This window comes from Struthio camelus, chromosome 1 (assembly GCF_040807025.1).
Source record: "Struthio camelus isolate bStrCam1 chromosome 1, bStrCam1.hap1, whole genome shotgun sequence".
In the NCBI taxonomy this organism is placed as follows: Eukaryota; Metazoa; Chordata; class Aves; order Struthioniformes; family Struthionidae; genus Struthio; species Struthio camelus.
In genome coordinates, this window is record NC_090942.1 from 209441582 (window position 1) to 209459790 (window position 18209).

An 18209-nucleotide genomic window follows, 5' to 3' on the forward strand; every position below is an offset into this window, starting at 1 on the left:
GCCATTCACAGTGGCTTCAACAGGATGGAAAAATGGGCTGACAGGAACTTCATCATGTTCAACAGGGGGAAATGCCAAGTCCTGCACCTAGACAGGAGTAACTCCATGCACTAGGACAGGCTGGGGGCCAACCAGCTAGAAAACAACTTGGCAGAGAAGGACCTGAGAGTCCTGGTGGACCACAAGTTGATCATAAGCCAGCGATGTGCCCTTGTGGCAATGAACGCCAACAGCATCCTGGGCTTCATTAGGCAAAGGATTGCCAAGAGGTCAAGGGAGGTGATCCTCCTCCTCTGCTAAGCACTGGTGAGGCCACACCCAGAGTGCCATGTTCAGTGCTGGGCTGCCCAGTAAAAGAGAGACATAGATCTGCTGGAGCGAGTCCAGCGAAGGGCTGCTAAGGTGATTAAGGGACTGGAGAACCTAACATTCGGGGAGAAGCTAGAAGAGTTGGGATTGTTTACCTGAAGAAGAGAAAGCTCAGGGGGATCTTACCAACATGTATAAATATCTGATGGACGGGGTAGTAAAGAAGATGGGGTCAAACACTTCTCAGTGGTGCCCAGTGACAGGACTAGAGGCAATGGGCACCAACTGAAACACAGGAACTTCTATTTAAACATAAGAAAAAGCCTTTTTTTACTGCGAAGGTGGTCATACCCTGGGGCAGGCTGCCCAGAGAGATTGTGGAGTCTCCATTCTTGGAGATATTCAAAACTGGATACGGTCCTGAGCAACCTGCTCTAGGTGATCCTGCTTTAGGTAGGGGGTTGGATTGGATGATATTTAAAGGTCCCTTCCAGCCTCATTCATCCTGTGATTTTGTGCAAAATGTAATTGCCTATATATTTGGAACCATCAGCCTAGAGGAGATACTTAGTACATGGTTTATATATGTTACGTAAAAAATATTTTATTTAAATAATGGATATTCCATTTATATATGCTACATATAAGACACACTGCTCACATACGGAAAAAAAAAAAAAACAGTCTTACACGTTGCCCATCAAATCTTTCTTTCTTTTGACACTTCCTGAATGCTTAAGATAAAATATGAAAGCTACAAGTCCATTTTAGAGATTGTGCAATACTCACCACTTTTCCACCAGATTTTGTTTCAGTTATACACATTGTAAATGTTTTTGTTCCTTTTTCATAAGTGCAGTAATGTTTTACCCATGTAAATCCAAGTGGTCCTAGATTAAAGAAATATAGCATTAGAAATAATTTTTTCTTTTAAGGATTTTATCACTACTTTAGCTGGAATTCTATACAGTAGAGAGATGAAACATAACAGTGTCCACACGTAGCATATAAAATCAAAAACGCCTCTAATTTTAGCATTTAGGTCTAATTTTCAAATATCTCCATTTGATGTTGCCCAAAGTTCCAGCAGACTGACTCTCTTTAACAACTGGACGGGCAACAGCATTCTGCTAGGGTAGGATGATACGATTATTCCGCTGAGGGAAGAGGGAAAGGAAGTGAAAAGGGTAGCAAAGTCCAAAATGATAGTGAGAGTGATAGTGAGTGATAGTGAGTTTAGAAAGGAGGGATAAAATTCTGGAGGACAGAGGTGGCAATTTCAGGAAGAAACATTTGCCTTTTATGCCATGGAATGGGATCCTGCCAGGGAAGAGGTGGAAATAACAATGGTGATGAGTCTAAAGAAAAGAGCTGCTCTGTAAGAGAAGTCGCCATGCTCAGACACAGAGGCTACTGAGCCATATTTTTAAAAATGAAAATCCATTATCCATGGCAATAAATAGCCCAAACTGTCCACAAACTGACACACACTCACAATACTGTAATATAATGTGCCTAGGGATTCACAAGATTTCTATTTAGATAGCCACAAATGAATCTACTACAGTCTTCTACTAAGTGAATATATGCCTTTTCCTGAAGAGGTCACATCACAGTACTTCTTAATCCTTCAGTGAAACATAGGATTTCTGATGCAAAAGATGTTTTCACTCCTAGATTACCCTGAGCTTTGCTCAGGCATTGCTCTGGACCTTAAATGAATCTAAACACAAAACTCTTGAGCTTAAGCTCAAGACATTTTAACTTTGGTTGCTAACCTAGCTTAGATACAAGCTTCTATAATATGTTCTTACTTTGCTGTAAGGACACAGGGTAAATCCTCTGAAGACCTCCATAACTCCCCACATATCCTAGAAGTACAGCCAAGATCTCCAATAATTTTCTGGAAAAAATCTGTTTACTGTAGCACACAGAACAAGATAATCTCGTAAATTCTTACGGATACATCTGGAGAGGTGTTGCACTGCTGAGGACAGGATAATTCAAGTAGGTTCTTGCAACATGACCGCTTCCACTTGGGCCAGAATATTATGGCCATTTCTATACTGATAAATTAAATAATATTGGGAACATTCATCGACATTGGAAGTTGACATTATTGGAATGATCCTTGGCTTAATCTTGGCACACGTTGATTAGTACTCTTCCACAAAAATGACTGAGAAAGGGTAGCTTTTTTCAACATATAACTTGGACACGACTTGTTGACTGTTGAGGACAGTAAATTTAGCATAGTGGGTGGGATATTATATCCAAGTTGACCTCAGTGCCAGAGCATAGTCCGATTTATTTTACTACCATAGACATAGCTTCTGGGTACTCAGCCTCAAAGACCAAATAAAATGAATATGTGTGAAGAGGTATCCAAGAAGGAAAAGTGTTATTTTCTCTTCGACCAAATTATGCTTCAGAGACTGACATTCAAACATGGCCTCTCTCTGCAAAACCATTACAAAGGCAGGTGCCAAAGCAAAATACACACATATAACGCACTATTTTAACTACTATGTAAATTCAGAATAGGAAAGAGTTAGATGATACTTTTGACTCGCTTTTGAGTTTCCAGTTCATTTCAAGGGGAGCTACTACTGGAAAAAAACAGAATACAGATTTTTTTTTTGTTGTTAAGTACAGTATATCTGGGCATATTAATACTTTTAAATTGAAAGTAGTTAAAAAATAATAGTTTCTTTTTTTTGTTGTTTTACATGTAAATAATTAAATTGAGATGAAAGATGTTAAAAAAAATGTAGCAATTGTCCTACAGATCCAATGGCTTTGCCTTCCACAAAGGTGTATGAAAGACTGCATCAGCTGTCTTGTAAATCAGCTGTCTGGCAATCCACACATGTAAATGTGGAAGTTTACATTGTCTATCACAAGCATGCTCAAAGAATGTTCTCACCCTGTCTGCATTTCACAGAAAAGTAATATAATGCAGCACTGGCAACAGTAAGTCAACTATTTACCCATCCTCAGAAGTTAGCTCCTTCATTCCTATATTGTAATTTTTGTTGTTTAACAAAACAACATCTAAGGTAACTCTAATGCAGTTTTTCCTCTGGTGGCATTTCACCAACTCTTTTAGTGCATATAAGAAGGAGTAGCGCTCTCAAAGCAGTTCTGGATGACTTTAGAAGCCATCTGTTTCTGAGATAAGACTTTATGAAATCAAATATACATCCAATGTTAAAAAATTCTAACCAGACATCTACACTGCAATTTTAAGATTTTTACTCATGATGGCTTTCCATGTGAATAAAAAACAATTGAAAGTCTACTGCCGTATTTCCCATAAACACATCTACCTCCTCACATAATATCAGTATTAAACAAATAAAATGTTTATTTATGTTCTCAAGAGTAGCAAATATTAACTGAGTTGTCTATAACTTGACAGGAGCCTACGGGATAACAGTTGCAGGAAAGTAAATCAGTATGACAAGGATATACACAAATGGTGCCTTCCCTCTGACGCACAGATTACAGACCCTGTTATTCTTACTCCGGAATAAACTAATGAACAAATTTCTTTTCAATAAGAGGATGTCAAGTTGGCCTCTCGCTATTTAATGAAGCACAATATGTGCCCAATGCTTCACTCCTTTCCTCCCTCCCCCATTAACAGGGCTTAGTGTAATTTCCACTTAACACAGATTTCTTTTATTGCTATTATTCAACTAAAACACAGGGGATCTTCTTAAAACTTTCAGTGCTCACTGAGGCTAAAAGTGGATGAGGTTAACTATTATAAGCATTGAGACTTTCTGTCTCACATATGGAATAAAGACTAATTTAAGGATGCTACCTGGAAAATAATTATCTATAATGCCACACAGTCTCTTGATGTATGGTCTAAAGGGTCGAACAGAGCGAGGCAGAAGACACCCTCAAAACTGAGGTTGAGTGGGACCAAGTCTGCTATAGGAATTCTACATTGATATACCTTCTATTTTAATTTTAAATTGAGAAATCACACGTAAACAAAGTTGTTGTCAATCATTTTTGAACGTACATCAAACTTTCACAAGCACATACACATTATCTCAGATGACTGCTGCCTACTTTTTTGACATCAAACTGATTCCACATCAAAGAAAGCTCTGGGTACCATATGCATTCAACACTGATTTACTGAGGGTTTTCAATGATCCTGCCCAAGGCAGCTAATTTGGCTTGGTTTTCTGCACTGTTTAGATTGTAAAACAATGGCAGATGATATATCAGCTCAACTTACAGTTTTGCATTCTCTTATTTGACTTTTCATATATTTCCTTGTTCTGTTTTCTTTCATAATATGATTTATTGCTAGGTTCTTCCATGTATTCTTAGATAAGTATGACAACTTCAATGCTATTCCTTTATTCTTTTCGGATATCACTTCATTCTCATTTCTTATAAAGTGAGTCACAATTAGGTATAGATTTGTAGCTATTACAAAGCTGTGACTGGCTGTATTTAGATGCCTTTTCCTCTTCTGACATCTTTGTTTTCAATTGTTTTCAATTATGTGCATGTTCCTTTACTCTTCAGGTGGCTCGGTCAGCGGTGAAAGGGGGAGGTTGCTCCAGCCGGACGAACCATGGAGCCTGCTCAGGCAGAGAAAGTTCAGTAGACTGCAAGGTTGGGCAGGCAGAGCCACAGCAGAGAGCTGGCAGCTTGCAGCTTCTGCAGCGAGGAGCCAGGCAGCAGCCAGAACTCAAAGTGAGGGGACTGAGCTGAGTCTGCTGCCACTCAGCCACTGGGGTGGCCAATAGCAGCAACCTGCCCACAAGGACCCAGTGAGCAAGAGTAGAGTTGTTTACAAGCATTTCTATCATTGTTTCATCTGGGCTTAGCTACTTGGAGAGCTTCTTGAATAATCAAAAAGTTATTTCTCCTTTAAACCTCTTCGTCTTTTTGGAAAGTAACCATAGGAGAAGTCTGGGGACATTCAGTCTGCAGCCCTGCTAAATAATCCATCTTCTCGTCCTTGTATTTTTAGGTGTATCTTTCAAATTAATTTAAAAGGTACATCTCTTTACTCACGTTTTTCCTGCACGTAGAGATAGCCTTCCATTGTCCACTGACTGGGGGGCCTGTAATCCTGGTTGGCCGATTTCATTCTCTGCATGAGTCTCTCCACTTCCTGCCTAGTGCTTTCAAAGTTATTCCGGGTCTAATAAAAAAAAAATATATATTTCATGCAATTACTAAAACAATGATTAAATAGAGAACTAATTACTAATAATGCCAAGGAGTGAGACTGTATCAAATACAGGCAAGCAGAAGCGTTTGCAACAGACATAATACGAACATGAAAAGAAAAAAGCTCACGCTCCTTATTGCTCTAGAAGTCATGTCAACAGAGGAATGGAGAATTCAACTGAAACACACAAGCGTCAAGGAAGCTGATAGTTGAAAGTAGTAGCATTCCTCTTTCTGCGTCACTAACCTCAGAAAGGATGTCATTTCCTATATTCAGGTTATGTTTACACAGTACTTTGCAGTCTTTCTCTCTCTCTCTCTGTAATCTAGGACACCAAGACAGAAGCTAGGTCTAAACTAGAAGCTGCAGACAGCATAGCCCCAAACTTGAAGTAATAAGCCTCACTAAAAGTACAGTGCAGAGTAAACTGATCTGGCTTAACGCTGGGCTAATGTGACTAGATGGCTGTGGTCTCTCCACATGCAGAAACAGTAAGCTTCAACCTGCCTGAAGAAGACTCTGTATCCATACCCTCAGGAATACCACAGCTGCTGACTGCTTGTACCACCACTGTCATGAATGCTTTTTGATAGGACTATGTGAACACCACATTTAAGTATAAAATAATCATTTAGGTATAAAACAGGTCACAAGTGGCAGAACTGTGCCAAGTGCATGGAAAGGCTCTGTCTGCTGTAAATTTCATGGATGTAACCAAGAATCTGACTCAGCCATTAGGCACAAAGCTAAGTAATTCCTATTTGTAAATGTTTGTATGCATTTAAATGCATATTTTTTCTGCTCAATCCAGTGGGGTCAGGATTTCCCTCCACACACCTAAAGCTATTTTACAGGCAAATTATTCCAAGGTATCAGGGGTTTGATAGATTGCTACTGATAGATCAGACATTGAACACTCTTTGTTCCTACAGGTAGAAGAATAGAATAAAGATTCTTGTAATGTCTTTGCAAAGTTATCCTATGGACTCTAATCCTAGCTAATCAGAAAGACGCTGTCAGGACTTCACATACTGGTGAATACCCTTTTTTGTGGCTTTATATTTTTGAAGCTATGCACTAGCACTTACCTTCACAAAATCTCTGTAAGATAGAAACAGTATGGACTTAGCTCACAGCTAGTTATGAATACAGTGACTGTAAAGAGCTGGGAAGATGTGAAGTGCCAGAGATGCTTAGAGAAGTTTATGCAATGTATGCAAGACCAATTATCACACATTAATTAGAAAAACTGAGAGTAAAGAACATTTATGGCTTTATAAAGTGGTAGAATAACACATATATTAAATCTTCCTCTGCCTACACATATATTAAATCTTCCTCTGCCTAATGCTTGCCTTAAATAAAACAAACATCACTTAATTAATTATTAAACACAGAAGGAGGAAAAATTCTTCCTAGAACTTTTAAAGTAATCTCCTTAGGACGGAGTGGCAGTTCAGATCACACTTAAGCAAAGCTATTTAAAGACTTTAAAAGGCTTTAGATCAGGACCACACATCACTGAAGGAAGGAACATCCCTGTTCCGAGAACTTCCACCAACCTGTTTGCTAAATTGTTAATTACTTATTTTAAGCAGATAAGTTTTTGTATCAATTTGTGGAAAGCTAAGCCAAACTAACACGTGAAATAAGCCTCTGGCCAGCTGAACAATGACCACAACAACAGGTCGTGGTAGGCCACAAGGACTATTAGGAGCTATGGGTCTGCCAGATTTTACTGCTGCCACTTGACCTGGTAGGAAAATTTTCAGAGACAGCAGTTCAGACCAACTAATCTGAAAGCTTCTAACACCATTAACGTCCAGCGAATGGAGAGGAGCACTACTGACTTCTACAATAGACAGCCTGAACACAGTTTGCCCTGGACACTGTCTTCAGTTTGTCTGTCCTGACCTAAAAAGTTTTGTTGCAGCTCATTCTGAGGTTGGGTGATGCTTTGAGTGCTAAGTCAATAGGTAGAGCGCCGACATAAAAAAAAACGCCATGAATCTAGACCTGGAGCCAGAACTCTCTCTGTAAAAGGGGTGAACAATGCACTGTATCCCACTACATCTTCATGCATATGTTTGTCTGATGTTTAAATATAATAAAAAACAGTATCATAATCTATCCTCCCTTCCGCCTAACTTCAGATCTCTCTCTACCTCTGCACACTATTTATGACTTCAAACAGCACTTAACCACTACTGAACAAGAGAATAAGTTTGAACATGCTTTTAACGTTGAATCAGAGAAAATACTTTAATTCTGTTTCCCACAGCATGTATGTGTAGAGGATATTAATACATCCTGTCTTACACTTTCATTTTCGCTCTGTGCTGTGGGCTCACGCTCCTATCAAAACTCGCCAATAAAAGTAAATAAATCACTGGACTGAAGCACATTGCTCACCCTTCCAGTGAACCTGTGCTGTGCAACAACACTGACCCCTTGTGCCTTTATCTAAAACAGTCTCCCTGGCAAACAAAAACATATTAAATACATAATTTGAAAGGACAAGTGACTGATGTGCTCTATGGACAAAGAAAAACATTTGCAGTTTGATTCAAGAGGAGGAAGTTAATCATCAAGGAACTTCAGCCTTATCTCCTGAGGCAGCATTTTAAAAGGGATCCATATCTATGTATGGACATCAGACATAAAAGTAGTCTAAAGGAAAGGGCTAAGGAGGGCATGTCTAATTGCAGGAAAACCTAGAAGAGTGCAGTACTACTAAGAATACAGTCCTACATTAACCATGCCAGGCAATACCATCGTCCAAGTCTGAGCAACCACAGGCCTCTGTAAGAGCAAGATGCCAGAGGGAAAGTGTTAACTGTGTCATCTGCCAGCAACCTGCGGGGAGTAACACTTGCTGGGCAGATAGTAAGGTGTGCTTCTGCTCACAGGCATATTCGTGTCAGTTTAGTGGCCAAGGTAACGTCGACAAAGGCTCACATCAGCTGTTCTACACTGTTGTTGCTTCCTTAACATTCATGGAGCTACAACACTTTGTTAGGTGTGTATCTTTCTTCTCTGAAGAAAAAAAAAAAAAGGATTCATTCCAAAAATAGAATAGCCTGAGTAAAATGATAAAAATCCATCACTCTTTTTTCATTTGTTCTTTACTTTGAAGTTATTTGGCGTGAAAAAAATGTAAGGTTGGCCCAACACGTTTAATTCTACTTTTCCCCTTAAAAGAAAATGATAACGCATCATATGTCCTTGGAACTATAACATCTGAGTCTACCATAAATCCTTTAAAATAAAACAGTATTAACTCTCTCTATTGAATTCCTTATAGCGAAATAATTATTTGGATACAGTAGTTATGATGGGTGGAAAAATATGGTGATTAAATGCATTTTTAAACTGTTATTTCTGAAAGCCATGTAATCTTCGGTCACAATCTCATTTTGTATGGCTCTTAGCCTCAAAGTTAGACCAAGCTAAAACCAAAGATTCATCTGTTCAATTTAGAGTATTCTCCATACACGTAAGAAATCCTTTTTTCCAGTGGAATTTAATGGTTATGAGAGCAGCTTGCCATGGAGGAAGGCCCCATCAGTTCTCTGATGCAGACAGACTAAATCCAGAGTACGGTCAGAGAAGGGTTTCCAAAGGATGCTTCATATCCAGCAGCAGGAAGCAGTGGACAAGTTGTTCATGGCAACCTGTGATTTTAAAGAAAAAAACTGCACCGTTCTTTACCACCTGGAGCACTTTTGGGACATCCACGTATTCCAGAAAATAGACCCCACTCTCAAGAAAGCCCTTAACATACGTGCTTAAACCTATCTGGACAATTGCGCTCTTTAATGCAAACTTGGCTGCTGGCCCACTTTCCTGGATCTTGGTTATAAATTCTTGGAAGTGAAGATTGATCTTCTGAAGTTCTTTGTTGACTGGAATCTTCATCACCTTATGCTCACCAAAATATTTTTTACCTATTTACATATTAATTTGATTTCAGATTACTGAAACATTGCAAGATTTACAGTTCCAATAAATGCTATGAGTTTGCTTTAGCATCCCGAAATTAAATTAGCAGACAAAATGGCATAAATACAAATCAGCCTTACATTCTGTAAATTGAACTGCAGCTGCTGCTTGTATGGTGCAAACTCCTGAGCCAGTTCATATCCTTCATGGTAAAATGTAAATAATCCTTGAAGAAAGGCCAAAAGCTGAAAAGGTAAATTGAAGAAGCATTACGTATTTTAACAAGTGCTCTTAAAATTAAATACTGCAAGTAAAACACACACACTAAGTTAGAAATAAGGAATATTGCCTGCAATAGTGAAAAAACAGTTCTTCAACGATGGATAAACTCAGGTAAATATTAGAAAGTAAAAACTAAGGACAGTTGATTTTTTTAATTTATTTTCAGCAGTAAAACTTTCTTACCACCTATTAGTTTTAAAATGCCATCTAACTTTTAATCTGCTATAAATTAAAGCAATGTTTGTCTAGACATTGTGGTAAGTTGCATCACATGCCATTAAGTAACAAGCATTTAATTTTTGCTGTGGAGTGTTTCCCTCCACATGTAAATAATTTAGCTTAAATACAGTCAAGTAAAGATAAAAAAATGATATATTCATTGGGATATGAAATAACAAAAGAAAAACAGGCCTGGTTTATCTTACTGCATTATATCAACTGAAAAATTAATCATCTAGTCCAAATAACTTAGTTGTCTATCTTAACTAAGCAGAAAAATGCATGTCTCAAGTGCATAATTTTCCTTTCCTTTTTCAGATTTCTTTCTCAAGATGGGATGAATGACCCAGTGGAAGCATTCATCCCTCTCCATCAACTACTGAATTACCTTAGACTGTTTAGAGTTACGCAGCATAAATTCCATCATTCATATTTAATGTATTTTTCTTTGTGTTACTTGTGCCATAGATTATTCTAAATGAAACAGCTTAAAACTGTGGCTTTTACTGTGTTTATATTTTCTTTAAATTTACACTTATCTCTGCTTGGAGAAATCTCACTAAATTGTTCTGCCTCACTTTTTTCTATTGCTCATTAAGAGAGTGCTGTACGAAGGCAACGTCTATATTTCATGGGAATAGCTAAAATAGCATTTTGCAGTTTTAGAGCCCCATCAATTCAAGGCTCGCAAGACGTTCCACATGCTTTAATGTGCCAAGTTTCACTTCTTAACTGATGAGAAGACAAGGACGTAGCTCTACAGGAAGAGGAGCTAACGCTACAGTTCGCTGCTACCGCAAGGAGGTCTCAGTGCCCCCGTCCAGCTCTTCCTCTCTTCCCCCTCAGCTTCACTGCGCGTCCCGCACGCCCCCCTGCCAGCTCGGGTATCAGGAGCCCTTCAGTGGGCAGCTCTGACTCAGAAAGCCATTTCTTTGTCTGCGTTAGTAAGTTAAAGCCGCTCAAGGACTGCAGAGAGCATCAGGGCTGGCACAAAGAGTGAAAGCAAGGCCGCGAAAATGACCTCCACCTTGGTTTTGGGCTTGTATTGCAAGAGCAGCCTCTGGTAAAGGTGGTGAAAGCTCCTGGCTGCCCAGGAGGCCAAGTAAGGAGCTGAAAGAATGGCAGAGATGCTTGGGCATGATCTGCTTTTTAAACACCTCATGGCTTTTCAGGGGCCCTGTTCATAGGGTGTGAATTTCTGAACCGCATCCCACTGACAAACAACAAAGACAATCCAGTCAAGCAAAATGTGCTTAACTTGTGTGTAAATTGTTACAGCTTTAATGATTTACAGTAGGCAGCCTGAGGATCTGGCCCTGGAAGTCTCTTAGTGGCTTCCACTTAGTGGCACCACCACTCAAGTGGTTCTGATGAAGGTCAAAATACAACAATTTATCTTAAGAGGCTTCAATCATGTAAGCAGATATAAAGAGTTTTATAATTTTCAGGGAAAAAATTACTTTCTAGAAGTACTTTCTAGAGTACTTTTAATCCTTTAAAAAGAGAAGAAAATGCATTCTTCCAAACTGTTTATGAATAAAGTTGAAAACACATTTATCGCTAAGGCTGTGCTGTGCTGCAGCTGTGCAGGGGCTGGAGGCTCCTGTCCGGCCTGGATCCAGTTACTCATCAGCACCCCCAGCTACAGCAGCACCTTCACATACAGCAGCATCCCTACTCCTGTCATTACTCTAGCTTTTTCCAGTCAAAAGCAGGTGGGTTCACTTAAACTGTAAGTCCGAGCCTACTGCTAAACCTGTCTTTCTCAGTGAAAGAACAGCTGCAGTAGTAATATTAGCACTCAGCAAAACTGCAGCCAGAGCAGGCCATTAGAGCACACCCAAAATTACAGGGAAAGAAACAGTGGGGGAAAGATTCAGCATGTCAGTTTATGCCTGATTTTTAAAGATCCATTTAAAAGTCATTTCTGAAGAACATACTACAGATTGCTTAAACTTCAGCTCGAATATTGAAAGAAAATCGGTTCCTGTTACACAGCTTTTAAGAACGTACTAAACTGAGAAATACTGACGGGAAAATATTCAGCACTAGATGGCAGCAAAGTTGAATTTATCAGGACAAAATATGCAGCGAAAAAAAAAAAACCCACATTGACAAAAATTCTGAATGCCTTTGAGTTAAACTACTGCTTTGGTATGCTGGCAGTTGTGCATTGCAGAGGATCTGGCCTTGAAACTCTCTTGCTCCAAAACTCTCTAAGCATGTAGAAAAACAGGAATCAAAGAAAAGCAAAAATGTGCTTATTTTCTGCCAGTCCTAGTCCAGGCTACTGATATTCTGTGTTGAAGAAACCGATACTGAGGATGTCATTTGCTTCCAGGTACATACCAGCAGTGCTGGAAGAAAAGGGCACCAGAAAACACCCTGTACCCAAAGGGCCTGTGCTGTAATGCTTTCTCGTAACCTCTTCTCTCCCTTTAGGATAGGCAGCAGCACAGTCACAGCATTGCACAGAGACCCAGAGTCACACACTTTTGCCCTACGCTTAGGCTGTTTGTTAGTGGGGTTGTGTTGTTGCTGATGTTGCAAGGGGCACTGATGCTAGTGTCGGGCTCATAATTTAAGAGATTTATTTTAAATAATAGGAAAAAAAAATAGGTAACCAGACATTCTTTTAAGCAAAAAAGATTTTCAGAATGTGTTTCAAGGTGATTTTCACATGTGAAGAGGTGGCTTGTTTCACCAAACTTTACTTATAATCCCTGATACGCTGATAACATCCATTTTTCAAGTGTAACAAGTCCCTTAGAGCTACCCCTCTGAATAACTAACCAGTCAGATCGATAAAAAGTAAGGTTTCAACTCAGTAAGGCAATACTACTCACTGTCTGCACGCTGCAAGAGCTGCAAGGATTTCAACACAGAACCTGAAACAAAATCCAGCTACTTTGTGAGACTTTATTTATTTTTATGTGGAGCGTGTGACCTCAAGAACTGCTTGGTCATTTCATTCTCACAGGAAGAAGACTCCACTTAGGTTTTGGATAGGAGAGGAATTTAACCTCTGGCCTGCAGCGCATCAGCCAAAAGTCCCTGTCTCCCTGGTTTCATTTTATTTATCAGTAGATAGCACCAGAAGGTACTTATCCATCAGATTAAAGTGAATGCGGCTAATAAGGTAGGAAATCCAAGAAACGGGAAATAGAGTTTGAGTTTTATTATCCTCAGTTTCTTTAGATGAAAAAGTGAAGTCTCACGGAACTACATGCAATTAATTACGCTCAGATATTTTTTTTTCTTTAAATAAACACTTCTGGGCTTTTGTGACAGTTAACGCACCATTCCTCTCACTGCAGATAGTTTACCGTTTCTGAACTCTGGGCCCGGAAGCCTGCAGGCCAATGGAAATCCTGGCGTTACTGAGGGACAAAATGGAGCTCTGGGAAGGAGTTTGTATTTTACTCTTAAAAAGTGTACATCCCCAGAAAATCACATCAGTTGTGACTAGTTTCCCTGGGTCCAAAATGGCAAAACCAGGAACAGAGATTATTTTCACTTACTTCATTTTGGTTTAAGCCTGCCACAAGGTAAATCATAAAATTAATTTGTGCTTGAGAGCAGGTTCAAACTTGTAATCATCTGAATGAAAAGCTTTAGTATATTTTTTTCCCTTAAAAATATCAAAATCTAGGAGGATCACAAATAGGCAGTTGCCAATTATTCATATTTTAACATATATTAGCAACTCTTTGAGGCAAGAGGCAGAGCACAGCAGAGCAATCCAGGGAAGGAGGGCCAGCTGCAAGTCTCCTCTAAATACCAGAATCCCTTGTTCAGAGTACGAGCCATTCACATTTCATCCCTCAATTTCTCCCCGTCCTTGGAGGGGAGGGACATTCTCCACTCTGGCAGCTTCGGCTTCCCTAGGTGTAACACGCCTGACAATCTTTCTCACTTCTGTCCCAGACCACCCGTATCTTTTGGCATAGATGAACTGAAGATCTTGGAAGGAACTGCAGTGCAGCACATTATTTCCTTTTTGACTTCTGCCCTCATTACATGAACTTTTCCTTCTTCCACATGGGCATCATGACATCCTCCTCTACTGCACTAACAGCTGCACTCTGAAGGAGAGTTTAACAAAATACGAGTCTGTTACTAACCCACCAGACTGAAAATTATATAGACATGTGACACTGAACAGACAACTCAGAGGCATAAGCCGCACAAGTACTAAAAAGCCCCACAACTAGCACAGCTTGCGAAGAGGAACGGTTGAATATATGCTCCAACAGGCATTTTCTAGCATCTGAACATCTGCAGAGCACAGAGAGAAAAATGAATAATAGGGTAATTCTTTTGATAACTGATTTTAAAAGGTTAGTCTTCATCCTTATCTATTCGCATCTAGAAGCACATGCTTATACTTCATATATTGCTTGCATAAACAATGCATTTTTAGAAAGTCTGTTTTGAAGACTTGCTTCTTTCTTCATCTCACATTATTGCTGATATGTGTTATAATCTACCTGGCATACTTTAAATTTTGTAGTTTTAGTAAGTGTTCCAATTCCGATATGTTGTATGTAACATACAAGAAAAAAAATTACAAATTTTGAAGGTGCAAAATTTTTATGACAGATGTTAAGACTCCAACCTCTACACCCTTGGGGCAGAAGACACTTTCTGAAAGGGCTATTGCTACCCAGTCACCACAGTATTTCCTGTACCTTTTTCTGCAATATCAGCTGTAACAAACGGCACACTGGACTACACAGCCTGCGGATCTGACAGAGCATGGTAACTGATCTACTCAAAGTTAATTTTACCTACTAGAAATGTAGACCCAGTGAAACATATCCCAGGTCCACAACACTGAGTTTACCAACAACGTCCCTTGCTTGCTTTGCATTAGCACTGATGCACTGATAGATAACTCTTTCATGTTGGTAATTCATAGCTGCTGTTGCAATGGCTCATAGAGCCTGGGGGCAGCTGTATCGGACATCGTCTAAGCTAATCAAGGCATTGACCTTGGCTCTCCTTTCCCTCCAAAAAAAAGAGAGAGACAAATAGTCTTTTTCATCTTGCCTCTATTGTGCATCATATACATTTCTCCTGGTCAAAGTAAAAGCTCAGTATCTTCAGTTAAGACATGTAAAATTAAATTTATTTTTTCTGTCTCGCAGGGGGAATGAAAGATACCCTATTTTAACTATATGCAACTATAAAATAGTATTTCCTGATGTACAAAGTCTCCTCAATACAGCAAGTTCCTACTACTCTAAAGGAGCATGAGGTCTCTTATACTAGGGTTAGAGCTAAGGCAAGATTGCTAGTTTTTTCCAGGGTGTAAGAGTTTTGCAGAAGTAGACAGAGAGAGATACTCTGGATTAATCTACGACAGGTAGAAAAATGTTCTTATTTAGGAATCTAAGGAAAGTTTTAGTCTCTAAGATTTGGAAGATGTATACCATAAAGATAGAATTTCTGTAAGTACTGCTTGCTGAATCCTGGTTCATTAGTTTGCGTCAATGTCAAACTTTCACTCTACAAGATATTCTCATCCCATGGAAAGAAGGCATCTGTTAGAGATGTAATTCAATCTGTTTCACAGTCAAGGATGTTGCTGCAGTTAGTTACAAGTAGGCTGAAAGATGGTTTGGAGAGAGAAAAGAAAGTTGTGCTTGTCATGTTCCCCTGTCACAAGCGAAGCTCCGCTACCCTCAGCTTGCTCATCTGGAAGGGAAAGGTGACAATGGGTGTTCTCTGTCAAGGGCTACAGGTACTCGCTAAATAAGGCAAGTGGCAAGCTAGTCCTGCACAATATGAACAATATCAATACTATTAATACGCATAGAGGTATGTTAGCACATCATACTGAAGCAGCCTCTGATCCTGACTGATCCAGCAGATACTATGAAAAAAAAAATGTAGCCCTGGTGCGAAATCTCAGACCTGAACATGGACTTTGGAACCTAACTCTAGCGTCCTCTTTTTCCTGTCTCAGGATATGTTTCTTTTCTTTTCTTTTTTTTTGTGCAGTTAACTACAGACAAATGAATCCACCAAAATTGAACTTACTTATCCTATGGAAGAACTGATTCTGCACATCGCAGAAAAAACGCATGTGACAGGTACGCTACATACGCAGAATATTTAAATCCAAAACTGGCTCAAAATTTCAGCCACGATATTAGGAAATATTCATTATTTGTTGCACAGACACAACATTTCATGTAGGCCCATTAAAATGTTATGCACACTCCAAGTCATCCGACATTTCACTTCACAGTAGATATGATACTCTTATATAAACCTTTAATAAACAGGGAAAATGCTCAAGTCACAATTTCCATGTTAGCCTACATACAAAAGACCTGAAATCACAATTAAAAGGACAGCAAAAATAGGTGTTTTCAATTTAACCTTCAACCTTAAATGCATGCACTCCAAATTTGGCAAAGAAAATAAAATATAAAACTTACGGGTTCAACAAATTCGAACTTCTTTTTCTCCTGTACTTCTTGAATTTTAAAAACATATTCTAATGATGCTTCATAAAAATTTTGATGTTCTCTGTCAATCTGTGTATCTGCCTAAAAAGTAAAATGAAATACATACAACATTATTTTACTTTCACACCTACTTTAAAATCGGATTTTGTCATTACCAAATAGATCTTCCATAAGATCTACTTCACAAGTTTTATGGGGTTCAGTTTTTTTGGGAAATTAGAATACCTACTTAAAATGGCTAAATGCGAGTTTAAGAAGCTAACGCTACACGCTTTAACCCAATGTTTTTTCCTCCGCTCGTTTTTGGTTTCCTCTTTGCTTCTGCGCTTACTACATTACAGTTTTTAAGAAATGTTCCAGGCATATGGAACCCTTAGCAGAAGAAAGAGAAGAGTAGGATAGGAATGAAGGAGGGATAAAAAAATGAACATTTCCATTGAAATGTTTGAGTACCACATGCACCAAAAACATATATATTTCTCAGCTTCAAATACCTTCTCAAGAATTTTGTTTTCTTTCTTAAGTAGCGTGTCTTTAACAAAGAAATCTTATAGCCTATTAATTCATAGCATCGGTCACATTTTCTGGGAATATGAACATATTCAAGACTTTACCCTCATAAATTAATTATTTTTCATATTTTCATTTTCAAAACGTCAGAAGTACAAGGCAATTTTTGCCATAAATGCCTGAATAATTCCATCCAGCATGAAGATCAAGTGTCAAAACAAAAGCCTCTGCCGGAAGAGCTAAAGAATTAATTCTCTCAACAGATGAAGAGTAACAGGTTCTCAACCTCAGCTTAAACAAGCCATGAGAAAGGGATATAAGACACAGGCAGTGTAATGTGTGGATAATGCTAGAGAAGAGATGCAGTTTCCATTCGAAGTCCTCCCTTTACAGTAACAAATCACTTTCTCAAGCAAAACCTTTTGGGCTGAATTTGTCAGTTTTTGGTCTTTGGTCAAAAAGAAATGCTATTAAGTTTGGACTGCATGAGTAAAACCAGTTCGGCTATTTTTGACTTACGCCAGTTAAAATATAACTGTGCACTTCTGTATAATCTCCATTTCAACTCTGACATTAAAAATAACAAATGTGAGAAAAATGGAGAAGCTAGATGTTGTCTCCCCCTGACAGTAAACATTAAAAAACAGTGTTTTCCTTCGGACAGGACTCCGTCTTCAGTGGCACCATATATAATTAACACTGCTTCTTTAGTTAACGACATGTTACTATCATGATTTAGGCAAGACAGACTCTTAACAATATTGACCCACATCCATAGTGATCTAGCACCACTTGAAAGCATGGGCTTCAACAGGATGAAATGATTCAGTAGCACCATTTCCTTCCCATGCCTGTAAAAAGTAAATCAGGAAATTAAGTACAAAAACTAATATTATGGAACAGAGATCAAACACGCAAAATTCCAAGAACTGAGTGTTTTACCACAAAACCAACCTTGCCATGTGCCATTCATACAGTGTGTTCAGCTACTGTTTCCTTTCAGATTGTGTGTTAATAGCTTTATTTCACAAAAAATATGCTACCTAGGGAATGCAAGCTGAACAGAACCAGGCGCTACCACTTTGGGACATGGTCCAGCAAATGCTCACCCACAGAAGTGCAGTCAATAAGCACTTGAGACAGACCTCAGTTCTCACATGTAATTGCAAATAAACAGTATAATCTGGTTTTAGAAATGAGCTCTTTCAGGCTTTGATTCAGGGAAGTACTTAAATACATAATTAAATCCATCTCTATTC

At 38.8% G+C, this 18209-nt stretch overlaps 1 protein-coding gene across 2 annotated transcripts in view; it reads right to left on the reverse strand.

The window, feature by feature from the left end:
• Window positions 1-18209, reverse strand: part of ARHGAP42 (Rho GTPase activating protein 42) — a 165970-nt gene that overhangs the window by 35602 nt on the left and 112159 nt on the right. For both annotated transcript variants that reach the window (XM_068930400.1, XM_068930401.1), the window contains exons 7-10: window positions 16411-16521; window positions 9601-9705; window positions 5359-5488; window positions 1099-1199 (exon numbers count right to left, since the gene is read on the reverse strand). In XM_068930400.1, coding sequence (XP_068786501.1) covers window positions 1099-1199; window positions 5359-5488; window positions 9601-9705; window positions 16411-16521 — 447 coding nt within the window. The remainder of the gene's footprint in view (window positions 1-1098; window positions 1200-5358; window positions 5489-9600; window positions 9706-16410; window positions 16522-18209) is intronic.